Below are 15,840 nucleotides of genomic sequence, written 5' to 3' on the forward strand. Positions count from 1 at the left end.
TGATCCAGCACGCACTTCTTATGATCTCAGGATCTTTGGTCCAATCCTGCTGACCCCTTTTTATGTCCTTTGGGCTGTAACTGCATGGCTGAGCACCCGTTTCATGTGGAACACATTTCTGTCGCCTTTCAAGGGAAAAGCCTGGCGACGTACGAAAGATAATTGAAACCATCAGACTGTTTTCAAAATAAAAAACAAACCAATCCAATTAGGAAAACTTCAAAACAAAACACCAGCGGGTTTTAAAAAAACCCAGTTCACTGCACTCTTAATAGAGCACAGCTTGGAACAAATAGCTTTTAAAAACAAACGTTTAAAATGGGTGACTCGCCTTCTTAGGGGGGGCTGAGGGCCACATTAACTCATGGCCAGACCTCTGGGGGCCAGAGTGCAAAGTGGGCTTGGCAAGAATGACATATTTCAAGGCTGCCTTATAAAAGACTTTCCCATCAGCTACTTTACGGTATTTAAAACCATTTTTCTTATTCAATTAAGTGAAAAAGGACACATTTGGGGCAGCTTCAGACCTTAAATAGTCTCCTGCTGCAAGCTATCAGTACAAAGTTTCCAAGGCCTCATTTTCATGGTTCTGTGGCCCCATTTTGGGGGTCACAGTATTACAGAGGGGACCTATGGTGTGTCATTTTTAAAATAAAAAATAAACATTTTAATGGATTTTGAGGGGGAGGTTTAGGGAAGGTACGCAAATCTTTTGGGAAGGGCTGTATATGGCAGGTTTGTTGTTGTTGTTTAGTCGTTTAGTCGTGTCCGACTCTTCGTGACCCCCTGGACCAGAGCACGCCAGGCACTCCTGTCTTCCACTGCCTCCCGCAGTTTGGTCAGACTCATGTTTGTAGCTTCGAGAACACTGTCCAACCATCTCGTCCTCTGTCGTCCCCTTCTCCTTGTGCCCTCCATCTTTCCCAACATCAGGGTCTTTTTCAGGGAGTCTTCTCTTCTCATGAGGTGGCCAAAGTCTTGGAGCCTCAGCTTCGCGATCTGTCCTTCCAGTGAGCACTCAGGGCTGATTTCCTTCAGAATGGATAGGTTTGATCTTCTTGCAGCCCATGGGACTCTCAAGAGTCTCCTCCAGCACCATAATTCAAAAGCATCAATTCTTCAGTGATCAGCCTTCTTTATGGTCCAGCTCTCACTTCCATACATCACTACTGGGAAAACCATAGCTTTATATGGACCTTTGTTGGCAAGGTGATGTCTCTGCTTTTTAAGACGCTGTCTTATGGCAGGTTAGCCTCTCCTATTTTAAGATTTAACAAAAGTGAGGCCCGGCAGACATTTTGGAGGATGTTCTAGAGAAATAAGGCTGGTGCAGAAAAGGCCCCGCACCCCAACTTTAAGGGACTCTGGAGTTCAGGACTGGAACATACATGGAGTCCTGCTGCCTCCCGTTATTGGTAGTACAGTGGTACCTTGGTTCTTGAACGTAATCCGTTCCGGAAGTCCGTTTGACTTCCAAAACATTGGAAAACCAAGGCACGGCTTCTGATTGGCGTAGGCGACCCAGAAACAATAGCTGACAGCATCATCGGACGTTCTGCTTCCGAAAAATGTTCAGTAATAATAATAATTTATTATTTGTACCCCATCCATCTGGCTGGGTTTCCCCAGCCACTCTGGGCAGCTTCCAACAAAGATTAAAAATATATCAAAAGCAGGAACACTTCTGGGTTTTTGGTGTTTGGAAGCCAAAATGTTTGAGGAGCAAGGCATTCGAGAAGCAAGGTTGCACTGTACTGAGCAAGATGGCATCTTCAGAAGTTGATGGGGGGTGTGTGAAACTAGAAATTCAACAAACTTCTGCTCGTTTTGCAGTACTGGGGTTCAGCGGAGCTGTTTTTCACCAGTGCTGGCAGAGCGCTAGATCTCATGAATCTCCGTTTGTGGAGTAGACGGGAACAATACTAAAAAATATAAAATGATGTGAAAAAAACGATGACAGTATAAACAGTACAATGAGAAAGACTCGTTTTGTCAGAAGTCTTTTTTATTTAAGTGTTTATTTAAGTATGAATTAGGAAGATTACATAAGTATTTTTATGTAAGCAAATCTGCTTTTTCTTTTTTCTTCTGTATTCTCTTCTTTTCTTCTTAATTGTTTTCCTTTAATTTTCTTTTTGTAGTATGAGATTGTAAATTCTTTGTAGTACAGTGGTACCTCGGGTTACATACGCTTCAGGTTACAGACTCCGCTAACCCAAAAATATTACCTCGGGTTAAGAACTTTGCTTCAGGATGAGAACAGAAATCGTGCTCTGGCGGCAGTAGGAGGTCCCATTAGCTAAAGTGGTGCTTCAGGTTAAGAACAGTTTCAGGTTAAGAATGGACTTCCAGAACGAATTAAGTACTTAACCCAAGGTACCACTGTATATGTGTAATTTAAATTAATAAAATTTTTTTTTAAAAAAGATCTCATGAATCTCAGCCCAGTGCTTTATGCAGAAAAGCCACCCTTCCTCTTTCCTTCCTGTGATTTCAAATGTTTTGCTTGATTATTATTTTTTAATTAAAAAAAATAATACAAACCGTTTTGCTTGCTGCCTTTGCAGACACGGACATGCACTCTCGCCACCTGGCCTTAAGCAGCCTTTTCACAGAAGCCCTGACGATGATGAATAACGCCAGCGTCGCCACGGCAGAGTCTCTGCGCGTCAGTCTGCGAGGCTGGATTGACGGTGCCGTGCATGGCTTAGGGGTGATGCCTCTCTTAACAGCTGCGTGCCAGAGTCTGGCGTCGGTCCGGCACATGGCAGAGACCACGGAAGCCTGCGTCACGGCTTATTTTAACGAAGGTGAGAGAGAGGAACATAGCTGTCAACCATCCCTTATTTGGCGGGAAAGTCCCTTATCCCAGCGCTGTGTCCCACTGCTGTCCCTTATTGATGATGTCCCTTAAATTTCCCAGGTTTCCAAGGAAGCAGCTCCTCTCCCTCCCTCCCTGCCGGCCAGGGAGGAGGGAGGCTCCATCTGTGTTGCTTGGCTGCATTGTTCACCCAATAAGGAGTCTAAGAACAACTGGGGGGGTGGAGCTTGCATGCTTTGTGCCGATCAAATCGGCCGCGTTGCCTGGGGACTTGCCTTTGCTCAGCACTTCCCAGCGGAGAGGTGACGGTGGTTTCCTTTGCTGCATCCCCTTTGCCGGGTTGCTGCGCTGTGGGAACCACTGCTTGAGGGTTTGTTTGGCTGCTGGCTGGACTTTATGCCTTTGGCTCAGAGGGGCTCAGAAGCTGAACATACCTGTGCTTGGAAAATCCCTTATTTTGGCTGCTGATCCCTTATTTTCGAGGCTGCTGGTCCCTTATTTTCAAATCTGTAAGTTGACAGCTATGGAGAGGAAGGCTTTTGACTATCCTTCCTCGTGACTCACTGTCGACTCAGGGTAGCCCTGCCTGTCTGTCTAGGCATGGTGGTTTGCACCCAGTGAAGCTGTCCTGTCAGCGCAGTGGTTCTCAACCTGTGGGTCCCAGTTGCTGTTGGACTACAACTCCCATCACCCCTGAGCTCTGGCCTTTCTAGCTAGGGGTGATGGGAGTTGTAGTTCAGCAACTGGGGACCCACAGCTTGAGAAGGGCAGTGTTACTGCAAGGACCTCCGTCTTTGTGACGATACCTCATAGAATCATAGAATTGTAGCATTGGAAAGGACTGGATGTTGTAAGTGTACAGGTTTCAGCATCCCAAGAACCTAAGTATTTAAACAAAAACCCAAGCTTCTAGTCTTATGTTACCAAGATTGTAGCTGGCACCCATCTGTCTCGGGAGACGATAGAAGAGTACAGTGGTGCCTCGCAAGACGAAATTAATCCGTTCCGTGAGGCTCTTCGTATAGCGGTTTTTTCGTCTTGCGAAGCAAGCCCATTGACAGCTTAGCGGATTAGCGCTATTAGCGGTTTAGCGGCTTTTAGTGATCAGCTGTTAAGCGGCTTATCAGCGAATCAGCTGATAAGCGGTTTAGCGGCTTAGGAAAAGGGGGAAAAAAGGGGAAAAAACACGCAGGAACTCGCAAGACATTTTCGTCTTGCGAAGCAAGCCCATAGGGAAATTCGTTTTGCGAAGCGCCTCCAAAACGGAAAACCCTTTCATCTAGCGGGTTTTCCATCTTGCGAGGCATTCGTCTTGCGGGGCACCACTATATGCCTTTGTGGGTGAGGTCAAACTGTTGGAAGGTTTTTGTTTTTTATTTATTAATTTATTGGTTTTCACATATTATATTACGTTACAATACAAATGTACCAAAGCCAACATCATTTCCTCCCCATCCCCCCCATACATTTACATTTCTATTTCCTCAATCCATCATATTATTCTTTTCTCCCTCCTCCCACTTCCCTCCGCCCCCACTTGATTTCCTCCACATTATACAATTTACAATAATCTTTGCATTCTACAGTCTTCTTAAATCATCTATATATTCTGATTATCTTTCCTTACTAATTTTTCTTCCATCCAGTACTTCACATTTTAATCTAGGCATATTAGCATAGCAATATTTTGCCATATATTCATCAAAACATTTCCACTTCTTTTTAAATTTTTGATTTGACTAATTTCATATTATAGCAGTTAATTTTGCCAAAAATAAATATTCGTTTAGTTTACAAATCCATTCCTCCTTTGTGGGTATGGTTTGTGACTTCCACCTAACAGCAATCACTATTCTAGCAGCTGTACTTGCATATAGAAAAATTCTCCCCCCCCCCGTGGTACCTCTCCATCTATCAATCCACGGAGATATGTCTCTGGTTTCTTTGTTATTGATATTTTCAACATCTTCATTAGTTCTTCATGTACTACTATCCAAAATTTCTTAATTTCCTCACACCTCCACCACATATGTATTGTTGTTCCTATTTCTCCACCACATCTCCAACAGAGGTTGGATTTCAATTCATAGATCTGTTGGAAGGTTACAAGGCCTGTTGTGGCTGTAGAGACCGATATGGGAGAGACATGTTTTGTTGCAGCTGGGGCAGATGGAGGAGTCTGGTTGTGCTGCTGCAGATGCACCATGGCGTTTCTTCTCTCTGTGCTCCTTATGTAGATAAACTTGAAAAATATGGATGTGAAGCAGGCAGCTGAGGGGATATTTCACTGCCCGGGGGATGAATCCTCAGTGCTTCACACAATTATTTATTCCTCCCCCATGGTAGGCAGAATCAGACTAAATTATTCACTTTTTCCCTGCATATTTACCATATTTTTCACTCCATAAGACGTAGCTAGTTTTTAGAGGGGGAATGCCAGAAAGAAAATATTCTTTAAAGGGAGCGCTGAGCAGAGCCTGTATGCATCCCAGGCTCTGCTCTGTGCTCCTTTTCACGAGCCGCGCAGAGCGTGTGTGCGGCACTTGCAGGCTTTTCCCTGGGGAGGAAGAAGGGCAGCCCATTCTTTAAAGGGAGTGCGGCTCTTGGGGGCTTCTCCGCGAGGTGGGGGAAGAGACTGAGGGGCTTCCCTCTGTTCCTTCCCCCACCTCCCGCAAAAGCCGTGCTCCCTTTAAAGAGCTGCGCGGAGCGTGTGTGCGGCTCTTGGGGGCTTTCTCCCTCCTCTCTCTCCCATATGCATTCACTCCATAAGACACAAACACATTTCCCCTTACTTTTTAGGAGGGGGAAACTGCGTCTTATGGAGCGAAAAATACAGTAAAATTGTACTGTTTTTTAGAGAGACGGTATATTCGGGGTGCGGATATGACCCTTTTGGGGTGCCATTTGGCACCATTCATACTATATTTTGTGCTCATTTTGCCTCTTTGGGTTCTCATGGATATTTACAGATTTAAAGGAAGTGCTTTGGAATTAAAGGAACACCTCTGAGCTCTGTCTCATTTAGGTCTTCTGACCGCTTTAGCCTAACAGTGCTTCCTCTCCTCTGTCCTCCCACCCCCAACTCCCTCTTTGTACTAAGATTCTCCACTCAGCCAGGATTTGGGCTGGGGGCCGATCGTGGCCTCCCTACAGGTCCCCGAACTCACAGCCGAAGACTTCATGCAGGAGTGCCTTTCGCTGGGCGGCTACCTAACTCTTTACGTCTACGCTTTGCAGCAGTTGAACGCCAAGCAGACTCTGGACAATGAAATGAAAGTGGTGCTGACATTGACCAAGTGGCTGGAGCAGGTGTTCCCCAGGTACAGACATCTTGTGGTCGGGAGGCAGATGAGGACAGATGTTTGGGGCAGGACTTCTCACCTTGGCTACCGATCGCCAGGCAAATTCTTCTCTTTGGGCCTTCCAAAATGCTCACTGACTAACGTTGCACAGGGCGGGTGCCACCACCGAGAAGGCCCTCTGCCTGGTTCCCTATAACCTCACTTCTTGCAGTAGGGGAACCGCCAGAAGGCCCTCAGAGCTGGACCGCAGTGTCTGGACTGAACGATGGGGGTGGAGACTCTCCTTCAGGTATGCAGGACCAAAACCGTTTAGCTGTTTGTCCCTTCTTTGAAGAAGAAGAGTTTGGATTTGATATCCCGCTTTATCACTACCCGAAGGAGTCTCAAAGCGGCTAACATTCTCCTTTCCCTTCCTTCCCCACAACAAACACTCTGTGAGGTGAGTGGGGCTGAGAGACTTCAGAGAAGCGTGACTATCCCAAGGTCACCCAGCAGCTGCATGTGGAGGAGCGGGGAAGCGAACCCGGTTCACCAGATTACGAGTCTACCACTCTTAACCACTACACCACACTGGCTCTCCTTTAAGGGCCCTCTCCAAAATGGGCATGTCTCTCCCACTTCCACCCTGGTTATCTCTGCGAAATGGGGATAATCTTTCCTTACGATACGATACAATAATCTTTATTGTCATTGTCCCATACAGAACAATGAAATTGAAAAAATCTACATCAGACATTCAAAAACCAACAAGCCTGCTATCCCAGGTATCCTAGGCTAGTTGACCCCCTAAAAATTCTGATACTCCATAAGTAAATACAATATACTCCCATAGAGACTACCTTAAAGGTAAAGGGCCATTAGGTCCAGTCATGACTGACTCTGGGGTTGTGGCGCTCATCTCGCTTTATTGGCCTAGGGAGCCGGCGTACAGCTTCCGGGTCATGTGGCCAGCATGACTAAGCCGCTTCTGGTGAACCAGAGCAGCACACGTAAACACTGTTTACCTTCCCGCCAGAGCGGTACCTATTTATCCACTTGCAGTTTGATGTGCTTTCGAACTGCTACGTTGGCAGGAGCAGGGACCGAGCAACGGGAGCTCACCCCGTCGCAAGGATTCGAACCGCCGACCTTCTGATCGGCAAGCCCTAGGCTCTTTGGTTTAACCCACAGCGCCACCCGCGTCCCTCAGAGACTACCTTACACTTTGTTTAAAACCAAAATCACATTTGGATAGAAACTGTTTCTCAGGCGGCTAGTCCTAGTCTTTATAACCCTGTACCTTCTTCCAGAAGGCAGAAGCTGAGAGAGATCATTTCCGGGGTGTGCACTATCCTGCGCTATCTCTGCAGCTTTCTTATGGCACCTGAATGAAACCGGAATGTGGGAAGTGTTTTAAGAGCTTAAATAGCAAGTTCTTAACCGCACAAGCTTTAAATCTCCAGAGGGCGACCAGGGACGGACAAAGGATGGACAAGGGAGACTTTTAATCCTGCCTGTGGTTCCGTCAGAATTGCTCCATCATTCAGCCCAGCTGTGAGTGAGGCAGCAGTCACGCGCTGGTGTTTCGCTTTGGAAAGTGTGGCTTTGGCGGAGATGGGGTTATTTTTGGAAGCCTTTAAAAAATAGCCAGCAGGGGAAGTTCGCCCTCGTGGTTCAGAGCTGTGCGGTTTCTGTTTGCAAATTGCAGGGCAGTGATCATGTTTTTAAATCCTTGTAGCTAGATCAGAGATAGATGGACTCAGGAAACTGCCCGCACTCCTGGCTATGCAAAATGCAGTCAGTTGTTTGTGGGGATGCCTCTTCATGTTCTTGCATGCAGAATATCCTGGGTTCAGTTCTTGACTTCTCCCAGGTAGAACTGGGAGCCACTATCACTGCCTGAAACCTGGGAGAACCATTTAGGTTGAGTCAGCTTCTGCTATTTAAATCAGAACACTGATGACTAGAACCTTGCTTTATTTTTAGGGAAAGGGCCATAGCTCAGTGTCAGAACACAATTGGAAGGTTTTAGGTTCAATCCCTGACACCTCCATGTTGAGAGAGAGACCTCCCATCTACCTGCAGATATATGGCAGATTAAGTTGATGGATTATGCCGAAATGGCAAAAATGACCAGAAGAATCAGAAATCAGGAAGACCAAAATTTTAGTAAGGAATGGGGGAAAATTCTTTTTTAAAAAAATAATTTTCATTTATTTTCCAATAAAAAACATCCAATTAATATATCCAATCATAATACTTCAATTAAAATACAAAACCAAAATAAAAAGATCAAATTATACTCCAAATTGTATTTATTAATTTCTCGGAGTGCCCCACGGTCTGAATCTCTGAAGCATATTTCTACATCTTAGTCCTGCTTCTCCTCATTGTTTCCATATTTTCCACAACTCGGTTTTGACGCTTCATAATTCTTTGTCCCTGAGTCGGTGATTCTCATTCATGTCAAACATCATATGGTTTCATCCGCCGAATACATCTTTGTTAATATATATTTTTTCCAACTGTCTTTTTATCAGCTCAGCTTCCTCTGATTCCGTTCCAATCTGGGATGTTGTCCAAATCTGTTATCTTTGATGGTGCAGCAACTCATTAATTGTCCAAACCTTCCTTTGGAGCTTTATTAAACCAGTAGGAATGGGGGAAATTTCTAATTTACCTTAAAAACCATTGTAAACAGTTAAAATTGTTAGTAGGATTGGAACAATGGTGAATTTTGGATATAATGGAGATGTAAAAGGTTTGGCAGGAGGAAACGATAGGACCCATATCCTGGAACATTGCTGCCTCCAGCTGTAGAGGCTAGTAGCCATTGATAGCTTTCTCCAACCCCATGATTTTCTCTAATCCTCTTTTAAAGCGATCTACGTTGGCAGCCATTGCTGACTCCTGAGGGAGGGAGTTTCGCAGTTTTATTTTATTTTTTAAAATAAATTTTGTTAGATTTTCCACAGTGGTAACACAAACCACAAAGCAAAATGATACACAAAAACAGAAAAAGAAAAAGAAAAAAAAAGAAAAAAAGGGGGGGACAATAAACAGATAAACAATAACAACAAACTTTTAATTCTTCACAAATCCAACCTTTTAAACATCTTGGTTGACTTCCTCTAATCCCTCCCTTCTGAGTTTCCTTGTAATTAAAAGTAACAGCTTTCCAATATCAATATTAAACTAAAACAGTTTCCAATTATAGTCCATCTTATTCACTTTTCTTAATATTCTAAATCCCATTTATTTAATTATAACTTCATTTAATCCTAGGCCTATTTGTTTCTTTCAAGTAATTTCTAATTTTTTATATTACAACATTTATTCAAATAGTCCTTGAATTTCCTCCAGTCCTCTTGAAACTCCTTGTCTTTCTGGTCGCGGATTCTTCCGGTCAGGTCAGCTAGCTCTGAAAAGTCCATCATCTTCATCTGCCAATCCTCCACTGTCGGTAGTTCTTGTGTTTTCCAATTTTTAGCAAGTAATATTCGGGCGGCCGTTGTGGGAGTTCCACAGTTTTAACTATGCGCCGTATGAAGAAGGACAGTCTTTATTTGGCATATACCGTATTTTTCGCTTCATAGGGCGCACCGGACCATAGGAGGGGGAGAACAGGAAAAAAAAATTCTCTCCCTCTCTGCTCAGCGCCCCTTCAGTGAAGCAGCAGGAGAAACGGAGCCCCTTCCATTTCTCCTCCCGCTTCGCTGAAGGGGCGCTGCACAGAGAGGGAAAGCTGCGCAGCGCCTCTCCAGCGAAGCAAAGCCAGGAGAGCAAGAGGGATTGGTGCGCACCGACCCCTCTCGCTCTCCAGGCTTCTGCGAAAGCAACGCGAAGCCTCCGGAGCACGGCGGGAGCGCTCCCACTGCGCTTCGGAGGCTTCGCGTTGCTATCGCTGAAGCCAAGCAGCCTGCACTCGCTCCATAGGACGCACACACATTTCTCCTTCATTTTTGGAGGGGGAAAAGTGCGTCCTATAGAGCGGAAAATACGGTACTTCTCACAAGAGGGATAACAGCTAATGGGAAGTAACATCAGGGTGATGGGCAGTTTCTAATGGTGTCTGGTTTTGTCTGTGTCTCTCCCCCCCTTCCCTGTCCCCCCCCCCAAATCCTCACGATTCCCCCCGAAAGCTCCACCAAGGACGAAGCGAAGCTGTTCCTTTGGTGGCACAAAATCCTGCAGCTCTGCCTCCTCCAAGTAGACCAGGACGATGCCATCCTGATGGAGTCGGTCGTCCGCATTCTGATGTCTCTGCAAGGCAGGCAGAACCTCCTGGCCGAAGAGAGACTCACCTCTGGGATACTCGGTGCTCTAGGGCTGGGCAGGAGGTCCCCTTTGTCAAACAGGTGAAAATGTGTTGTTGTTGTTATGATGATTAAGGAAAGGCGGGCCCAGATAAAAAGATAGCAGATATGTAAGACTGAATGTTTCATTATTAAGATACAAAAATGCAATCTCAATAATAAAGTTATAAAATAATAAGGAAGTCACGCACGGATGGAGGGAAGACACAGGGCAAGAATTAAGAAATGGATAAACGTTGGTACATAATGAAATGTGAAAAATGTGAATTTACGAATATAATCTACAGTGGTACCTCGGGTTAAGTACTTAATTCGTTCCGGAGGTCCGTTCTTAACCTGAAACTGTTCTTAACCTGAAGCACCACTTTAGCTAATGGGGCCTCCCGCTGCTGCCGCACCGCCAGAACACGATTTCTGTTCTCATTCTGAAGCAAAGTTCTTAACCTGAAGCACTGTTTCTGGGTTAGCGGAGTCTGTAACCTGAAGCGTATGCAACCTGAAGGGTATGTAACCCGAGGTACCACTGTATATGTATCATTATGTAAAGATTTCATATATGTATTGCAACAAATAATAATAATAATAATAATAATAATAATAATAATAATAATAGTAGATGGGCTTTTTGGAAGGCAAACAAGAGCTGCTGCTGCTGCTGCATATGCTGCAATGTGAAGGGCTTGCTGCGTGGCTAGAATCTTGCCCTGTTCCTGGATACTCCATTCCATTCCCACCAACAACACCGCGGGGCATGCCCAATCCTTGTTGGGTTGTTGAGAGTTTCCTCCCAGTTCTCCACCTAGTTTTATTTTCCCTCCCAAAGTCTGCTGATGTCTTCCTCTAGTGTGTGATGGAGAGGGCGGGGTGTACTGGCCACAACTATTTATTTATTTATTTATTTATTCATTCATTCATTCATTCATTCATTCATTCATTCCCCAGTAGTGGTGCCCGCCCTGTGGAACGTCCTCCCATCAGATATCAAGGAAATAAACAGCTCTCTAATTTTTAAAAGACATCTGAAGGCATCCCTGTTTAGGGAAGTTTTTAATATTTAATGCTGTATTGTTTTTAACGCTCGATTGGGAGCCGCCCAGAGTGGCTGGGGAAACTCAGCCAGATGGGCGGGGTATAAATAACAAATTATTATTATTATAAATTAGTATTATTATTATAGAAAGTGCAGAGCAAAAGGTTGACAAAAGGATGCCAAAGATTCACCCTTTCCTCTGAAAAGGCCAGTATCCGCGTCCTTGGTCTCCTGCCGTCCTCCGAGCAGTTCGCAGGGCTCTGTCTTGCTCTCTCCTCGTCTCCTGGGACGCGGGTGGCGCTGTGGGTTAAACCACAGAGCCTAGGACTTGCCGATCAGAACGTCAGCGGTTCGAATCCCCGCGACGGGGTGAGCTCCCGTTGCTCGGTCTCTGCTCCTGCCAACCTAGCAGTTCGAAAGCACATCAAAGTGCAAGTAGATAAATAGATACCGCTCTGGCGGGAAGGTAAACATCATTTCCGTGCGCTGCTCTGGTTCGCCAGAAGCAGCTTAGTCATGCTGGCCACATGACCCAGAAGCTGTACGCCGGCTCCCTCGACCAATAAAGCGAGATGAGCTCCGCAACCCCAGAGTCGGTCACGACTGGACCTAATGGTCAGGGGTCCCTTTACCTTTATCTTGCCCTCTCCTCTCTCCTGCCTCCCTTCTTATCTTCACCATAACCCTTCCAGTAGGTTAGGATGAGAGAGATCGGCAATGATCATGCAGAGACGTAATGCAGGGCAAAAATAAAGCCGGGCCGGAACTGCATATTTTTTAGGTGGAACTTGCAGGGAAAGAGCTCTTTGTGTGTGTTTCTCTGTTTTCAATGGAGAGAGGAGCTGCTTGCCAACTCCCTTCCCTCTTCATGTTCTCGTTGAAGGTTCCGTGTCGCTGCCCGGAGCATGTCCACCTTCCTGCTGGTGCAGATTCCGGTGGAGAACCAGATCCGCCTGAGGCCTGGCGTAGAGCTGCACCTTTCTGCCAAAGCTCAGCAGGTAGATCGGATGCATCCTGAGTGGTTTAATCTGGTGCCTGTATCAAGAATGCTCTTTGTGCCCCTTGGTGGATGTAAGGTCCTTAAGGTCCATAAATAGCAACACCCTAGAGGTCCTGGGCCCTAAGGAAGTCAGATTAGCCTTAACCAGAGCCAGGGCCTGGTGGAACGCTCTGTCTCCTGAGACCAGGGCACTGCAGGATCTGATTTGTTTCTGCAGGGCCTGTAAGACAGAGTTGTTCCGCCTGGCCTTCGGCTTGGAATCAATTTGATTCCCTCCCCCTCGTCTTTTTTCCTTTTTCCTCCTGTGATGGAACTCCTATTTGGGGACTTCCCTGGCTTTTTTCTGGCCCATGGAGGACCAGTCTGGATAGTTAGCCTTGGTGAAGACTTGACGTTTTCATCCCCCAAAAAGTTTTTGATTTGAGTTTCCATTGAAATGAGGCTGTACTTTAACGTTTGAATGTTGTATTTTAATCTTGCTTTTAAGTTGTATTTCAATCAATTTGCTTTTATATCGGGTGTTAGCCGCCCTGAGCCTGGCTGGGGAGGGCAGGGTAAAAATAAAATTTATTATTATTATTATTATTATTATTATTATTATTATTATTAGCTCCTTTCCATCTTTGCAGGCTCTGAGTGCTCTCGATTCCATGACTTCAAACAAACAGTACGCAGAATACCAGGAGCAGATTTCTCAAGCCTCCCAGTTTGTCAGGGACTCTCGCCGCTGCCTTCGCGATGGGCCGAACCTTCTGGCTATCCTCGTCAACACTTTGTACCCAGAAGTGCATTACTTGGATGCCATACGGTAGCAGCAAGCGAGGGGAGGTGGCCTCATCCTGCCTCGCACTGCAATCGTGGATTATCTTCAGTTTACAGTCGGCGGTGACGTTGCACAAGTAGCTGTCATTCACAGGGTTTCACTTTGTCAAAAGTGGTGGAAGAGAGAGAGAGGGCGGAGATTAGATAGACTGGTTTGAAAGCCAGCTTGGGGGTTTTCGTAGCTGGGCTTTAAAACCTGCACAAATCTCTCTCGCGTTTCTGCCAAGCCAAAACACTTCTCTGGATTTTTTCTTTGTTTTAATACAGTCTTAACGGCGTGGTTCAGGGCTTTGCGGGGCTCTGGTTTGATTTTTCCATGGACTTTACGAAGACCCCCATGCTGGATTGTGCTTGGAGACTGTTAAGTGACTTGAGTGCTTCACCGTTTTGGAAATAACACAGGGTTTGTTTGCCCCAGCACTTTCTCCAACTTGATTTTGCTTTCTGTGCCTTTTCTTCTTTCTTTGTTTGGCTGACGGTGAAATTCGTGGGCCAGTCTGGACTCACTGGTCGTCACCTAATCAGGATTTTGGACCATCTCTCTCATCACCCCGCTGCTCTTGCTTAATTTGCCTCCATCTACTTGTCCTCAGTGCTTCTGATGTGTGATGAAAATGGAACCTAGTGAGGCAAACCTCCTGCATCTTCACCCAGCCAAATTGACAGAAGCTGAATTCATTTCTTTAAGGGTTCTGGGGAAAGGGAGAGAGTCTCCTGCGTCACTTATCATGTGCATGGAACAAGCTATCGCTTTCATACTTCTTTTTTATTATAAGGCAGTAAAAGGAGCAAAGAAGAACAAATATTTTTTTTTTGGGATTTCAGTAGCATGGAGAAGACAGCAGCCTCCTAATTACTGGAGTGTTCTTAAGAGTTTAATTAGGAAAATTATGGTTTTCTTGTAATGGTACAACGGACCATCGACGCTGGCGGGGTAGAAGGCCTGCAAGGTGCTCAGGATTCCTCTCACCTGGAGCAGATACAACTCACAAGCTGGTTACCCTATCCTTAAAACACATCATTTGAATAGCTTGGATTCTTTCAATACAGCAAAGCAAGTTTGATTTCTCCCCACCCAACACCTTTTCCCTAAGCTGAGGTCACTAACCTGTGGTCCTACACGGAGAGATAAGCTTTATAGTAATCAGTTGAACATTTACTGCTAAGTGTCCTAAGGAAGAGGCTGTGAAGCCTTTCTGGTCTGTCTGTCTGTCTTGTGAGGCTCAGATAACACCCCATAAAGGTTTGTCCAAATCTTGCAATATACAGAGTACAGCTGGGTTTGTGTGTGTGTGTGTGTGTGCCCTTTATTTACCTGTGTGTATACGACGTGCCTCTCAAGCTGCGTTCCCTGGCTCACTGATTTATTCCGTTGCTGTTGCTTTATTTGAGTGAGTTTGCTAAGGTTGTCCCCCTTCCTTTTGAGAAAAAAAGAGATATTGATCACCTCCGCACACACTCTTGGTGCAACTTGCTATGCCTGGCATAGCCAGTGGGGTGCCCTGCAGATGTTGCTGAACTCTCCACCCCCATTGGCCCCAACCCATTGGCCACAGAGAATGGGAATTATAATCTAGCATTGTCAGGGGCCCAATATGCTCAGTTCATTTCAATGGGCTGACTCACAACTGTCTTTTGAGTCTCATTGAAATGCACTTGGACGGTGAAGCTGCTATGCTTTGACAACAGGCCTTTCGAGATATATATATATATTTGCTGGGATTTCATTTGCTCAAATATAGATTCCGGCAAACACTTCAGGCACGTTCTGTGCATCTCTTCAGAATCACCTCCAGCCCCCTTTTTGGGCTTAAAGATGCTTTTCCTTTCTGAGCTCATCAGTAAAAACAAAACAAAACCCAAGAAGTGCATATTTCTGTTTGAATATGTACCTTCATATTCATGCCTTTAGCTCCACTTGGCAGGCAAGGTTTTCTCTCTCCTAACTTTTCAGCGTCTCGCACCGGCAAATGATATTGTAGCGTTTGCCTGCAGCTAATGATTTCTGAAACTACAAATCCCACACTCTTTCCTTGCGAAATTGCCAAATTATGCCAAATAAGGTCCTTGTCCGTCGGGTTCTTCAGAACTCACGTTGTGGATTGAACTTCCAGATAATAGGACAAGTCAGCTTGCCCCTGTGGTGCACTGGTAATGAAATATCACTTCTTGGGTGGGACTTCATGTTTAGAGGACCTCACAACTGGAATAATTATTATTGCTGCTTTTTAGAGAGAGAAGAGGAAGAAGAGAAGCCTTCTGAGATGTTTCTTTTCCTTCCCTCAGCTCAGAATTAATAAATTTATATTAAAAAAATGAAGACTGTGAAAAGGCAGAAACTATTATGTGTGCATCGGGTGTGGTAGTTCTGATATGGGAGCTATTGTTTTGCCTTTGGTTTCAACAGAATGTGTGTTTATAGTTGTTTGTGTCTGCAAGGACCATGTGAAATAAAACAGTGAGAAACACTAGAACGGTGATTGAGACTCTTATTGGAGATAGGCTGTTTTGTCAATTCCGGGGTTTGTGTTGACGGGGCAATGGGATTCTCTTCCCTTTATGCGAGGCTT

At 45.3% G+C, this 15,840-nt stretch overlaps 1 protein-coding gene across 1 annotated transcript in view; it reads left to right on the forward strand.

The window, feature by feature from the left end:
* Positions 1–15,744, forward strand: part of EPG5 (ectopic P-granules 5 autophagy tethering factor) — an 88,965-nt gene extending 73,221 nt beyond the window's left edge. Inside the window, exons 40-44 of the mRNA XM_079994653.1 lie at positions 2,568–2,810; positions 5,922–6,141; positions 10,245–10,460; positions 12,332–12,446; positions 13,078–15,744. Of these exons, the coding sequence (XP_079850779.1) occupies positions 2,568–2,810; positions 5,922–6,141; positions 10,245–10,460; positions 12,332–12,446; positions 13,078–13,260 (977 nt within the window). The 3' untranslated portion in view covers positions 13,261–15,744. The remainder of the gene's footprint in view (positions 1–2,567; positions 2,811–5,921; positions 6,142–10,244; positions 10,461–12,331; positions 12,447–13,077) is intronic.
* The last annotated feature ends 96 nt before the right edge of the window (positions 15,745–15,840 follow it).

Source organism: Podarcis cretensis (genome assembly GCF_951804945.1).
Source record: "Podarcis cretensis genome assembly, chromosome: 11".
Classification (NCBI taxonomy): Eukaryota; Metazoa; Chordata; class Lepidosauria; order Squamata; family Lacertidae; genus Podarcis; species Podarcis cretensis.